The sequence below is a fragment of the Protopterus annectens genome, chromosome 14.part0, assembly GCF_019279795.1.
Source record: "Protopterus annectens isolate FY-2018-M chromosome 14.part0, PAN1.0, whole genome shotgun sequence".
Classification (NCBI taxonomy): Eukaryota; Metazoa; Chordata; order Ceratodontiformes; family Protopteridae; genus Protopterus; species Protopterus annectens.
The window spans coordinates 414,908,551-414,923,373 of record NC_056748.1 but is presented as its reverse complement, the minus strand read 5'-3'; the positions used below and the strand labels follow the sequence as shown (position 1 = coordinate 414,923,373).

The 14,823-nt window shown below is 38.2% G+C and overlaps 1 protein-coding gene across 1 annotated transcript in view; it reads right to left on the bottom strand.

Annotated features, from left to right (window-relative positions):
* Positions 1–14,823, bottom strand: part of ADAM12 (ADAM metallopeptidase domain 12) — a 2,765,134-nt gene that overhangs the window by 488,728 nt on the left and 2,261,583 nt on the right. Inside the window, exons 16-17 of the mRNA XM_044056180.1 lie at positions 13,734–13,932; positions 66–143 (exon numbers count right to left, since the gene is read on the bottom strand). Coding sequence (XP_043912115.1) covers positions 66–143; positions 13,734–13,932 — 277 coding nt within the window. The remainder of the gene's footprint in view (positions 1–65; positions 144–13,733; positions 13,933–14,823) is intronic.

The window sequence follows — 14,823 nt, the reverse complement described above, 5'->3', positions numbered from 1 at the left end:
AATTCCAAACATATTTTGTTTGTATCAATGTCTGAGTTAAGATCACGTTTTTGGAGTGGTCTTACCCCTCTCTCATTGCATTTTGCAGTGCAGTCATAGATCCCAAAAACGCTGACATTTTGACACTGGCGATTAAGGCAAATCTGTAAAGAAAGGATTAAAGTTAATGTCCACTGCTTTATACATGCAAATGTCAATCTGTGCTTATACAACTCACCTACAACAAAACAAGGGGTCTTTTATAAGTGCCTGCATGCTAGCAGCTCACAACACACTTGCTCACTTACTTTAAATGGTAAGTGTCCCTCTAATTCTTACTAGTCCAGTCCTGCTTAATTATCCAGTCTTACCACCACTAACAATACTGACCTGTATAGTCCTACCAGAGACTTAACTCTAACCCTAAAGCTCCCACATGATCCCTATCTTTAAAGCTCCCCTCCCACTCCCCTAAACTCATCATCTGTAAACTTAAATTCCCCTTCCTGATTACTACCTGCAACCTAAGCTACACTGTCAACCCCCCCCCCCCCACACACACACACACAGCTGCCTTACTTACATTGTTCAAACTGAAGTATGTTTTTGGGCAAAGTATGGCAGCTCCACTCCTTTACATGGCAGTCCCACTTCCTTTGCATAGCAGCCCCATGCCCTTCATAAGGCAGCCCTACATCCTTTACATGGCAGCTACACTGCCTTCACATGGCAGCCACACTTTACACAAACTTGTAGTCAAACTCAATATGAGTGGCAGCCTGTGCAGTAAAAAAGAGATCAGTGTGGGACAGGGACCTCAAGAGCCTAAGAAAGTGACCACTCAGGCCACTTGTAGCAGACACCAAAAGAACTATAACAAATAAAAGTTTAAAACAGTTGCCATAATCATCCTAGCATATAGACATGCATCACACAGACCTTTTTCGTCTTTTTTCAGGTAATAACTGAACATAAGGGGAAACATTTAACAAGGGAGCAAGACAGATAAGACAAGAAAAACAGGGTCCAGCAGACATGATGATAAATAAAATGAGTATGCACCTGAGGCATGTCCCAAGGAATGTGTTAAAAAATCAAGTTTTAAGGGTTATGAGACTCCATACTGATGAGGCATCCTTAAACATAGCGTTTGAGGCCTTGAAATTAGAGTTTATGAATAGAGTCTATAAAAAGTTTGAGATTGAATGGGCCATTTTAGAAGTACGGAACAACAGATGTAGTTTAGTTAGACCTTATTTTTCAGAGCCTCCTGATGAGTTACATCAGCAAGAAGTGACCAAAGTGACTAATATTACGCATAGGGTCACTCTTAACTTTTCTAGTAATGTAGATATGACATGCAATATCATAGAAAAGAACTGGCCTACTCTTATGATGGATCCAGACATGAACAAAGTTTTAGGACCTACACCCAAATTTGTCTTTAGGAATAGTAAGTCACTTAAGCAATGTTTGTGTTACAGACAACAGTCACCTATGGCCATGGAGCATTTGGAATGGAACTGCACATATCCATGTCGTTCATGCAGTGCTTGCAAGTTTATATGGAGTGTAAGTTTTATTCATCATCCTAGAATGTCCAAAACTATTGATTTACATTTTTATGCCAATAGCACTATTAGGAATATAGTATCCCTTGCTAAGTGTGTAGAATGTGAGGGTTTCTATGTTGGTAAAACCAACTGGACCCTTAAGGAAAGGATTTTAGAACATGGAAATGATATTAAAAATAGGAAACCTAGTAATGCTCTTGCTAAACATGTCTTGGATAGTGGTGAGATACATTCATTTAAGTTTTTGGTTTTAAGCATAGTTAATTATGGTATACATGAAGGTGACATATGTAATGAAACAGAATACATTGAGTTATGTTGGATTTTAGACCTTAGGGCTAATGTTAGAACAGGCCTTAATAATTCTGTCCCTTTAAAACCTGTTTTGAAAAGGAGATGCTTACATCATTAACTTAATAGGAAGTTGTCACATGTCCTGATTTTAGTTTTTACTTAAAATTGTTTTAATATTTTGTTGGCTTATTTTTGTGGTGTGAAGAAGCGGAGTTTCCGCGAAAGCACTCAAAAAGTTTAATAAACCCACTCAGCCTACTGTGGACATCTGTTATTTTATTCTGCTGTCTACATATGTAAACAGATTCCTTATTACTGGTTCAACTGTTAGTGACTTTTTATCGATGGAGTAATTAACTTTGGTTGACTGTTTCCCAAAGGACATTATAATGCATTTTTTGGCTTAAGAGTTTTAGACTGTGGCTTTGACACTAGTCATTTGTCCGTGTTGAGCCCACTTGCAAGATGCTGGGGTCTTTGAAAGAATCTATAACCGTTCCAAATTTACAGTCATCTGCAAGCCTGATAAGCCAGAGAGGCCTTGAATGTTATCTTCGACTTCTGAGAAGTAGATGACAAACAGAAGCAGGCATAGCACAGACCCCCAGCATACTCCTTTGGTGACCAGTCTCTTGGTGTAAGTATTTTCACTAATTCTGACTTCTTAGTTCCTTTCTGTGAGGCAGTCAGCAATCCAGCAAGTTATGTAGGGATTTACACCTAGCTCACAGAGCTTGTCCACAATGCCTGAGTAGGGTATTGTATAAAATGCCTTAGCCAGGTCAGGATGCAAAGTGTACACTGTTTTCCCCTCCTCCATTGCCTTGGTGACCCTCTCAAAGTCTACCAGGTTAATTAGGCATGACCTTCCCTTAACAAAGCCAAATTGGGATGGTTCCAGTGGCTGTAGGTTCCTAATATCCTTGTTTATCATTTTCATGATAATTGGTTCCATGGCTTTGCATTTTAGGCTTATTAGACAGATAGGTATGTAGTTACCTGGGTCAGTTGATGGTCTACTCTTGTGGAGTGGAATGGCTGCTGCGGTCCTCCATTCACTTGGAATGTAGCCTGTTTCAAGGCTGTAATTAAAGCATGCCACAAGTGGCCCTGACGGATCATATTTTAGACTGTTCTGGTCTCTGGTAATAGCTGGGAGAAGTATGTTGGAGGGGATTTCACCTGAAAGAGCTGGGGGTGGAGTGGGGATTGAAGTCTGAGCTGAATTTATCAGCCAGTAGATTTGCTGTGTCACCCTGACTGGTGAATGTGGTACTGTTCCCCACCAGTTCAGCACACTGCTGTGCATTACCTCTAAGAGTTCGGACATAGCTGAAGAATTACATCTGACTGTCCTTAACCTATGTGCCTATTCTGACATTGTAGATGGCCTTGTTTGACTTAATTACACTTCTTGGTTTTTTGTTTAGTTGTATAAAACAGCACTTTTTTAAGGGAGTTACTCTTCCTGATTTTGGCCATATGAGCTTTCTTATTTTATTATATATCCTGTTTAGGTGAGGATTCCACTAGTGGGGTTTGTTTTAAGTGGTTGTTTTGGGTTTATTTGTGGTAGGTATGGCAGCCTTTATACAGACATTCACATGTTTGTATAGGGACTCTTGTGAATAATTCTGCATAGGTAGCTGTTGTCTTAGGATTGGGGGAAGCCTTGGAGTTTGACAAACTGTCACTTAATAGGATGTAGTTTGCTTCTAAATAGTTCCTAACTGTTACTGGTTTATCTGAATTTTCTGTGATGATTTTTACTTCAAATGAGACAGCTTTCTGATCTGACCTCACTTGGAGGACATGACTTGAGGGAATGCTACACCCTCCTATGTTGTTGAGTAGCAGATCCAGTATATTTGAGTCTCTGGTTGGACAGTGTACTATCTATTCTAGATTGCTTGTGTTAAGGTCCAGGAAGCATTGTGTCTGTGAGTTTGAAGCAGTGTACAGTTTCCAGTCTATAGAGGGGGAGTTAAAGTCACCCATGAGTAGGGTGTTTGGTTGGACAGTGAGCATCTCTAGTAGGTTTAAGCAAGAGTTACAAGTCTCTAAGGGTATAGATGGTGACCTGTAGCTAGTCACGATGTGGTAAGGGACCTTATCTATGATGGCTTGCTTGTGGATGTGCTCCATGGTATCATCCTGTTTAGCCAACCTGGAGGTATGTTTGTTCCTAATGTCGATCGAAATACCTTCAACTATGACCCTAGTCTGTTGGTCTGAATGTGTGGGAAGCACTGTAGCCTTATACTTCCAGAATAATTTCTACAGCTTTAAACCAAGTCTCATTCATGATACAGATGCCTACATTCTCCAATATGAGGAAGGCTTGAAGAGTGTGGGGATTTTTGTTTATGGTCTGAGCACTGAGCAGTGATACCTTAAGGTTGCTTGTAGACCTTTTTACTATGTTAGTAGCTTTGTCTTTTTGGCATTACCTAAAAAAACTAAGAGCATGGAGAAAGTTTTAGCCAATATCCAAAAGCTTTGGGTGACAAGTTCAGCCCATCCTTGGGAAAGGAACTTGGTATTTTGACCAATTCCTCCCATGCTGACAGATACTGGATCCCCCTTGAACGACACTAGAAACTAAGCTAATTACTAAAATCAGTCAGTTTATGTTCATACTCTGGTATCATCCTTGATGAAGGCAAACTTGCTGTTCAGTGCAAAGCTTGTACCAGTCTGTGACATGAATCTTGAGAGATCCATTATGTTTCCTTTCATATAGTCCAGTGAGATATGTCTCAGGTCATTTAAACCCATATGGGCTAAGACACAATCATATTGGTACCTGGGGTGCAGTAAAATGAGTGATACTTCAGATTCCAGCTCGAAAAAGGCAACTAACCATTATCTTCTCTTTGTCTAACCTGATGAGCGGGGCATCTGTGTGTCACACAATGGAGTCTCAAATAACAAGATTATCAGGTAAAGTATATGCCTTATGGGCTTTGCTCTTGGGGGACAACTGGGTGTAGGCTTATGTGAGATGTTTGGTGTTGCTTTTGGTGTGTGTTTTTGTGAAGATAGGTGAAGGCTGCCAACCTAGCCAGATAGAATTTTGGAAATAATTCTGTCATCTGTAAATATTAATGTAAACCACAGGCTTGTCTTAAATGGTAAAAATAGTGTTGCATGTGAAAATAAAAAAAAAATGTAACAACAGTGCACTCTGCTGACCAAGTAAAGCATGTTGTGACCCTTTGATGTAAACACGGCTTGGGTCGGTCTAGATGAAGGAATTTTTGCTATTGTTTTAAGGCCAGAGTTAATGGCCAGAATTTGCATGCATAAATGTCCTTAATGGCTTTGCTTACTGACCTGGTGTGAGCTTACTAAAGAATATAGCCTGTTAGCCTGGGAACCCCAGGAAAGTGTGAAGAATGATGTAATGCAAACCAGGAATGTGATTTTAAAAACAGAGAATCAGACAGCATTATGCATTTTTGTCTTGACCATCCAACTTATCAGCACTGTCTTGCTCTATATGTAAATGTATCTTAGACTTGTGTTTTTTATCTTAGAAATAGCTAGAAACTAGAAAGATTAAATTAAGGGTTTTTTCTGTGATGTCAGAACTGTACTACTGAATTATTTTAAGTATTTCTCTATGATCACAGAACTCTTGACTACTACTGTGTAGTAAAAAGTATTGCTTGTGTTTTGACTATTTGTTATTAAATATTTTTAAACCCTTCTATCTGTGGCTGTTTTTGTAGAGATAATTTAAGCTCTTTAGAGTGCTTGCATGACTTTGGAAAAATTGTACAAAGCCACTTCAATAGCTTTAGCCCTGGGCTGTACTACCAATTGGATAATAATATTGCACAGTAATAATTGGACACCCTTTTAAGGGCCTTTGAGTAGCTGATAAATATCAGTGGGTGTTGGCAGCTGGTACTACCACATAGTCTGGGAAAAAGGGGTACAGCTGGAGAATCTGTGCCACCCTTCCCCAGGAGTGTCTGTGTGGTTGAATAAACTCTTCTCAAAGTGTGTGTGTGTGTGTGTGTGTGTGTGTGTGTGTGTGTGTGTGTGTGTGTGTGTGTGTCTGTGTCAGCTACTTGGGCAGGGACACAAAGCACTGGTTGGATAGAGAGGGTGCTGGAGGTTGTAGCTTGCCCATTAGGCTGAAATCTGGACCTTATAGCTGTGCCAGTGGGGAGTCTTATTGGGGACCTGAAGGGCAAGGCAGCAACCAGCCCTGGACTGACTGTGATCTCGGTGTGCTCTTAAGGGAAATTGCACTTTACTTTGTGTATTTGTTATCCTTTCTTCCTATATGAGGATGCCCCTCACTGGTGTTAGTGGTGAGGATTGAGGCTCCTTGATTGCTGGGCCAGGGCATGGGCATCACAGTTTTAATAATTGCTGAGGAACAGTGTTGTCTTTAAGTGGCTTTGGAGGTCTTTGTGATTTGGGAAGGTTTCTTTTAAACACCTCAGCATAAGAATATATGTATTTGATAAGCAGTATGTGTGAGGGATGTTGTGTGCATATTCCTGATAACCTCTTTTGTATGCAAGATTTTTGCTTCCCAAGAAGCTGTGCATTTACATCTCTTGCATACTGTGTTATTTTCTTTAAATATTAACTGGTTGTTGGAGAGCATGGGGCAATTTTTACATTGCCTTAGGATGTCCAAATCTACCAAGCTGGTTACAGAGCCATTTGGAAATTACATATCCATGTTGTCAAGTCCTGTAATATGGTGGACTGTTTAGGATGAAGGATTGGGTTTTAACAGGGGTCTCCTAGGATAGTTTTTGGGTAGTGCTGGGTCATTGTAGAGCTATTTGATTAGCAAATTAGCTTCTGCAGTTAAGGGTGAGATGTTATGTAAGCTAGATATGGTAGTGCTATTCAATGCACACGTTAGCAGCTCTAAGCTTATTTCTGCACAATGCCACACTGTTTAACAGATTAAGGATCTAATCCTAACTTTATAGGGAAAATTTACTGTCTGGGTGTTTTCTACTATACAGGTCACTGCTATTAACCACTGCCAGATGGGAAGCTGCATGCAAACTTGCTTGATTTATGTCAGAGAAAAAAGACTGAAAATTGACTCATATGCCTCCAGCCAATAAACAACCACAATTTGAGCTTCCTGGAGTGCTTCCCAACTGAGGGAGACCAGGATAAACATCTCCTTCCACAAGATGATCCTGGAATTTCTTGATGTCAAAGCACAAAAAAGCAGCTCTCAAGTGCAGATTAAACACCAAACTATTTCCAGATAAATAGGTCCCTGGCTAATTCACCCTTCTGCAAGGGGATGTGGAGGCAAATAGAACTATAAAAACCCACAGATAAATGACTATTTTTGCCACAAAATTAAATAAATGGTTCAAAAATGCTCAAAAACAGTAATGATCACTGTATAAAACAAGTATAAGTGCAATAAATCAAGAACATATTCTTATCTTAGATTGGATGGCCATGGAAGCAGTTGAAACAGAGTTCACTGCTTAAGTTTGGAAAACTGTTGTCTTTTGTTTCAACGAATTGTGCTAACTGCATACATTATCTACTAAGATTTACATAGGATGGACAAGTTTCAAAGGCATATTTTATTCTTGTATACACAATATTAAAAAATTGTATGGTAACATTTAGCTAGTGCAGTGCAAATTATGTTCAGACATGTTACTCATGCTTATATTAGTTTGGTTATGCTGTAAATGTTTAATTTTTTTACTGATTTGTTGTAATACTAGTAGTGCTGTTTAAAAGTGGGCAAGCTGTGTTTGTATCTTATTTTATTTTTGTAGTTATTTTTTTCATTTGAATTAAGGTAAATTTCTAAGGCCTTAATTTATGTAAGTGAAATGGCTTTTGTGAGGTATGAGTGAGTATTTTAGTGTATGAGGATTCATTGTTCACGTGTTAATGTGCAGAAATAGCACAATGATGCAATAATTAGAAGTGCTGCCATACAGTGCTTGGTTATCTAACTCAGTTCTTATCCTTGGGGCCTTCTGAGTGAATTCTGCATGTCTTCAACTTCCATTTGGATTTTTAGTGTCCTGTTTCTTCCCATTTCCTAAAGATGTACCATAGGTAGACAGGTGATCCTCTAAGCTATTCACCGATGTGAGTGTCATATGAGTACTGTGTGTGTGTGTGTGTGTGTGTGTGTGTGTGTGTGTGTGTGTGTGTGTGTAGCGAAGTTGACATCCAGGTCAAGATGAGGTTCTATGCTTTGCACTCACTAACTGCCAGGATAGGATTAAATGGTTAGCTGGTAAATGAGTGAATGAATGTGAAAACGTCTGAGTTACTCTGATAAGTTATGTCAACTGCATGCTGATCAACAGTTAATGATCAACAAAATGATAAACAGTTAAAGATACACATACAGTGGTGATAAATGTCTTATGATGATCATAGAATGTTGATAAATAAGAGCATCTTGTTTCTGTACCTAATAATCACATTTACCACAACCCTATAACAATGTCAATTAAATCAGAATGTGTGTGCATAAAACATATAACCATATACGCATGTGCAGATATGCACACAAATATATATCTATATGGGTCTACTTCAGAAGACTGAATCCCAAAGGACTGAAAATTAAAAATACTGAATGATGAGGGGTACAGGGGGCTTGCCCCGCTGTCTTCTGAAGTAGACCCCATATATATATATATATATATATATATATATATATATAGGTCCTTATCAGTTGACTGAGTTTTCAAAAACTCGAACTCCATATGGCTGAGATCATATTATCGAGTCGTGGTACAGCGAGGATCAGGAAATTTACCCTTTTACTCACTGTAGTGCCATCTCGTAGTTGGGATATATCATTTGCAGGGGATTTACCCCCCTGCAAAAATGAAAACAAGTAGACTTTTGTGGGTTTGTTTTCCGATGTTCAAGTTTTCTTTGAAAGTCGATCATATGGTCTCTGATTTTTTTTGTTTCTGAAAAGCTGATCATCTGGCATAGACCCCTATAGATATATATATATATATATATATATATATATATATATATGGATCTAGTTTACATAACCGACACTGCAAAACACCAACAACGCAAACATCGACACCACATAATCGACAAACCATAAACACGAAACCTCACATGCCCGACAAACAAATAACCGACGGTCCACAAACACAAAACCTCATACGCTGCACACACCACAATAAAACAATCAACTAACAAAACACATCCCCTGTCCAAAAACCACACACACAACACAAGCACACCAAAATCCTCACAAACCCACACTAAACCTCACATACACAACTATCTACAACCCTAACCCAAACCCTTACCCTAAGGTCCGTCACTATCGCACACTCAGCTAACCTGCGCCCTAACCCTAACTCACTTAACCCGCCTAACCCAAAAATACTACTACCAAGACACTTACCTAACACGGGCCCTAACCCTAACTCACTTAACCCGCCTAACCCACACACTATCACTACCGCACATTTACCTAACCCACCAAACCCTAACTCACTTAACCGCCTAACCCAAACACTATCACTACCGCACATTTACCTAACCCGCGCACTGACCCTAAATCACTAAACCCACCCCTATCCCCACAGACCGTCAATATCCACACTTACCTTACTCGCACCCTAACGTCCATCACCACCGCATACTTACACAGCCTTTTTCCAAGTCACTATCCTCGGCGTCGGTGTTTTGATCCGTAGCGTCGGTCTTCCGGATTGTCGATCTTCTGGCGCTCGCAATTCATTGTCGGTGAAAGCAGCTGTCGGTTATGTAAACTAGAACCATATATATATATATATATATATATATATATATATACACACACACATATACATACATACATATACATGCAGAAACATTTTTTTATGCACACACACACACACACATATATATATATGTATATATATATATATATATAATATATATATATATATATATATGGGTCTACTTCTAAAACCAGACTCCCAGATGACTGACTTTCAAATCTCGAGATGAAAATCATGAAAGTTCAGAAACCTGAATGTCGATTTTAACTAGGATAAGTAAAAACTTGGCCAACGTGCCCTGTTCACCACTGTAGTGCGTTCCTGGAGTTGGTATATTTATTTGGGGGGGGGGGGGTGTAGCTCCCCACCTATGTGAGTTTTACTTACCTCAGTGTGAATTTCATTTGCAGTTGGCCAAGTGTTTACTTAGTTCAACAAGAAAAGAACACTGTCAGGGTAAGGTATCACCTCCCAAAAAAAGCACAAATCCAAAATAAGAAGAGGATGATACTCCACAACAAACGAAGCAAAACCAGATGAATGAAAAGACAAGTCCTTTATTCGAATAAGTAAGCGCTTTCACGTTGCTTGGAACGCTTCATCAGACTTCAACAAACCATAAAATTTAAATCAACTTATATACAAGTAAAACACCAATGAAAAACACATTTGCAAGTCACATGTGAGTTACAAAAAAACATCATTTCCTTTCCATAAAAAATATATAAATATATCATAAAGATCTCATATTAATAAATGAATGGTAAAAATAAAATGTTAAAACATACTAAAACACATATTGCATAGTCAGACTTATGTTTAATGTTTCAAAGGTTTATCTAATAAAAATGGTCTCAATGAAAGTGGGTGAAAAACCATCCTTTAGCTATAAGAATACTAAATCTTTAAAACGTATGCTTTGTTATGAGAGAGTGCCTAAAAATAAGATCTCCTCTGAGAGAAAGGGTACATTTGCATGTCGCTCTTGCAACCAGTGTATATATATATAATGAAATCTAATGTCTTTATACATCCAGATACTGGTGTTAAATATGAGTTTAATGAATACGCTGATTGTAAGTCAAGAAATGTGATTTATCTAGCATCCTGCATAAAATGTTATTGTTTCTATATAGGAAAGACTAATAGAACCTTAAGAGAAAGGATACGAGAGCATTTGTATGCTATACATAGAGAGAATGAAGGGAATGCCCTAGCCAAGCATGTACTACAAAATGACACCACACATGCCTTTAGATTTTTAGTAATAGGACAGTTAACAGAGACTGAAAGACTTGGTAATATTGGCAATAAGACAGAAAAAGCTGAGGCAAAATGGATTATTAAGCTATCTGCGAATAAAGGTCATGGTCTCAATGATAAATTTTCATTGAGACCATTTTTATTAGATAAACCTTTGAAACATTAAACATAAGTCTGACTATGCAATATGTGTTTTAGTATGTTTTAACATTTTATTTTTACCATTCATTTATTAATATGAGATCTTTATGATATATTTATATATTTTTTATGGAAAGGAAATTATGTTTTTTTGTAACTCGCATGTGACTTGCAAATGTGTTTTTCATTGGTGTTTTACTTATATATAAGTTGATTTAAATTTTATGGTTTGTTGAAGTCTGATGAAGCGTTCCAAGCAACGTGAAAGCGCTTACTTATTCGAATAAAGGACTTGTCTTTTCATTCATCTGGTTTTGCTTCGTTTGTTGTGGAGTATCATCCTCTTCTTATTTTGGACAAGTGTTTACTTACTCTACTTAAAACTGACGTTTGGGTTTCTGAACTTTTGTGATTTTTGTCTCAGGATTTTAAAGTCGGACATCTGGGAGTTGGGCTTTAGAAGTAGATATATATATATATATATATATATACTTAACACATACAAAGTACCTGCTAGTGTATTAGACTATGGTTATCTACACAGTGCTGCTGTCCCCACTGTAACACCGCAGCTAGAGCTAGATAAGTACTGGTGGGCTGTACTAAATACAAATTAGAATTTAATGGCAACATGCCAGCTCTGCATATCACATGACAGCAATCAGAGTATAAAGCTCAGCTGAGATGCAAATTATGAGGCAGTACATTGGAAAGTGTAGTTAGCACAGTACAACTACCTTGAAGATTCTTGCATGTTACACTATCCAGAAAGGGTCTGCATTGGGATTAACTCCATATGCCAATTTATTACAATGTGTTGAGATATGTGGCACTATCAGGATGTAATATGCATAGCAATACTGTGCCATCCATCCTACATTCATGCTTTAAACTGTCCACCTCACACTCTGTGATACAAATTATAGGAAGTACAATGCTGGTATATCTCACAGCTAACCTTTAACATGCTTTGAACACCCCATGCTTTGCATGGTTCTGTTTGCTGTGTCTCCTGTATATAATTGCGTGTTTCTCCTGGACACCTAATCAACTATTTCAATTCATGGAGAACAGTACTGGAGTGCTGCACACATTATCATTATATGCAACTGGAGCCTCCTCCAGAACTAAGTAAAGAATGCCACCGTGCTGTGTGCCTTACCAGTTTTCATATAACCCCTCAGTGCTACTCGTGTAAGCTGCAGAATGCCAGCCTGCTGTATACCTAAACAAGCTCATTATACCGTATGACCACTGTTCATGTCTAGTGCACAGTGACAGTTGCACAGTACCTTACCTCTACTCCTATACCCCAGGAGACATTCATCTCTCAGCACCATTAACATGAACAATGCACAATGTGTGCACCATTTGTGTTAGTTTTAGTGTTGTTAATGCAGTGAGCACAAGAAGACAGGCACACAACACTTCTATGCTAGGTATCTGTCATCTCAGTGTCAGACTCACAATGCACATTGAGAATGGCAACTCTGGATCTCACCCTCCATTTACAAATGGCTTTGCACAACTTCTGTGGAAGTATTATTTGAAGATGATCAAAGTAGCTTAGTGCTGACAACAAGTCAAAGGAAAAAATTCTACTACTGGAAATGGAGTAAATAGCCTCAGTTTCTGAGAGTTATGGCAGCTCACAGTATAAACAAGTCTAAATCATTTTCATTTTAGCTGCTCAGTGTGTTATCATACTGAGTACATGTTCTAATTGTTCCAAAATGGACATAAGAAACACATCATAAATTTAATCTGGCTGAGAAGCAGGAAGCAAATACTATTCCTGCAGTGCTGTTTATGGATTTTAGTAGCTGAACTATTTGTACCTTAAAATAGCAGTTCTTTTAACCAATCAGTACTGTATTTCGACATGTGGTATCAGTCTCTATTTGTATCTAAGTTTAATTCAATATATTTTGTTTTATGCAGAAGGAATTGATTAATTTACAGTGTAGAGCATGTTACAGTTTGGACTGTTCAAAAAATAATCAGAAGCACTGTTGTCCTGACACATTAAAATGAGTTAATACTCCATTGTACAATTTGTCTTGTGCAGATTGTATTCTACAGTGCATTAACGAAGTAAGAGCCTTCCTTCTTTGTGCACAGTACTGCAGCTGTAGCTAATGTGTGAAATTTTAATTTGTGGGATTTTGGATACACATTACATTACATGTCATGCCATGGCTTGTCTCGCCTACTGTTTATTTGTGGAGGGTATGCTTCAGATAAATAACCAGGACGTTACAACTTAAAATATCACAAAGGAGGAAAACATAATTTTATCAGTGCACTGAATTCCTCTGCAGATTATATGATTGTGCACATCTTATATGCAGGTAAAACTGCAAATCAAGCAGCTGCAGCTACTGCCAAGTTGAAGAATGTTCTTGTTGAAGAACATTTAGTTGTTTACGTTTTTTTGTCTGTTTTGTCTTCCACCTTTGTTGCTTGCACTGTTTTCATAGCCTGTGAGTAACATTCTTGCCCTCATGCTAACAGTTGTGTGGCTACCAAACAGACTTCAACTGATTTCCCATTATCTGCAGCTACACTTTATACTAGATCAAAGACAGCTTAGAAATAAGTGTTGATTCCATTGCTATCCCTATACATCTTGAACTCCTTGGAACTTACCTTGATAAGTTTGCATATGTTGTGTAATGTAACTATGCAGTTATTCACTAGAGATACTTACTTTATCTTCTTCACACTTCGTGCCGGCCAGCACAAGGCCGGGGTCTGGCAGGTCATCTCCTAGATACACATGTGTACCACGACAGAGAATCTTTCCTCCTCCTTGTAAAGGGATGTTGGTTTCTATAGAGACTGCATTGGTACCAATTACTGGTCGGCTTGCTCCTCCCTGACATTGTATTTTTCCACACTTAGCATCTCTGCAAGAAAATAATAATAAGTGAAAAATAATTAGCTGTTTTTATAGAACTAGAAATACTCTGCTGTTCTATTAATATCTTAGGTGGACATTATCTAATTCATAAATTATTTCTCACATATCTGTCAATTTCACTTGATTTCTAGGGTAGAGCAGTGAGCTAAATTAACATTTCTCAGGGCAGTCTCATCAATGCAAAACACTGAACATTTCAACAAGAACATAGGCTATACAAATTATACAAAATGAATTGTACAAGTAGTTATCCAGTTTGTCAAAATAATGCATACAATCAAAGGCTTGTGCAGTCATCCTTATTGCACAATTTAGTAAAATATAGCTAGATTTATAATAGGTTACAGTACCTGTGATGAGTGACACAGGTGTGTCATATGCAGAGCAGGTATTGTACAAGTTTTCTAACTTATAGCTGATAATACAGGTTGCATGCGAATACAGCATTGTCTCCTCATGAACTGGTGAAATGGTAAAGTTATCAGGTCACAGAGTTATTTCATATGGTCTGCCATCATTACCACCTTCTGGAACTTCTAGCCTCATTATGGACTCTTGCACCTGACGATGGTGTGGTTCACTAGATACACAGAAGACAGGGCAATCTAATGGATGTGATGATGAAATCTCTCTCGCTGAAATATCTGTAAGTGTTTCAAAGGGTTCAGTGACAGGTCCCTCACTATTCACTGCATTTATTAAAGGAATGCAGAATACTGTGGCAATGTCGAAATGGTTCACTGATGACTTAGCATCTTCCTTGCAGATGACACAGTGTTATTGTCACCAGCTGTAAACTGATGATCTTTATGTCACCTCTTCACAAAATCTAGAACTACATATTTTACCTCCAAAAATTCCAAAAAATGAGAGAACT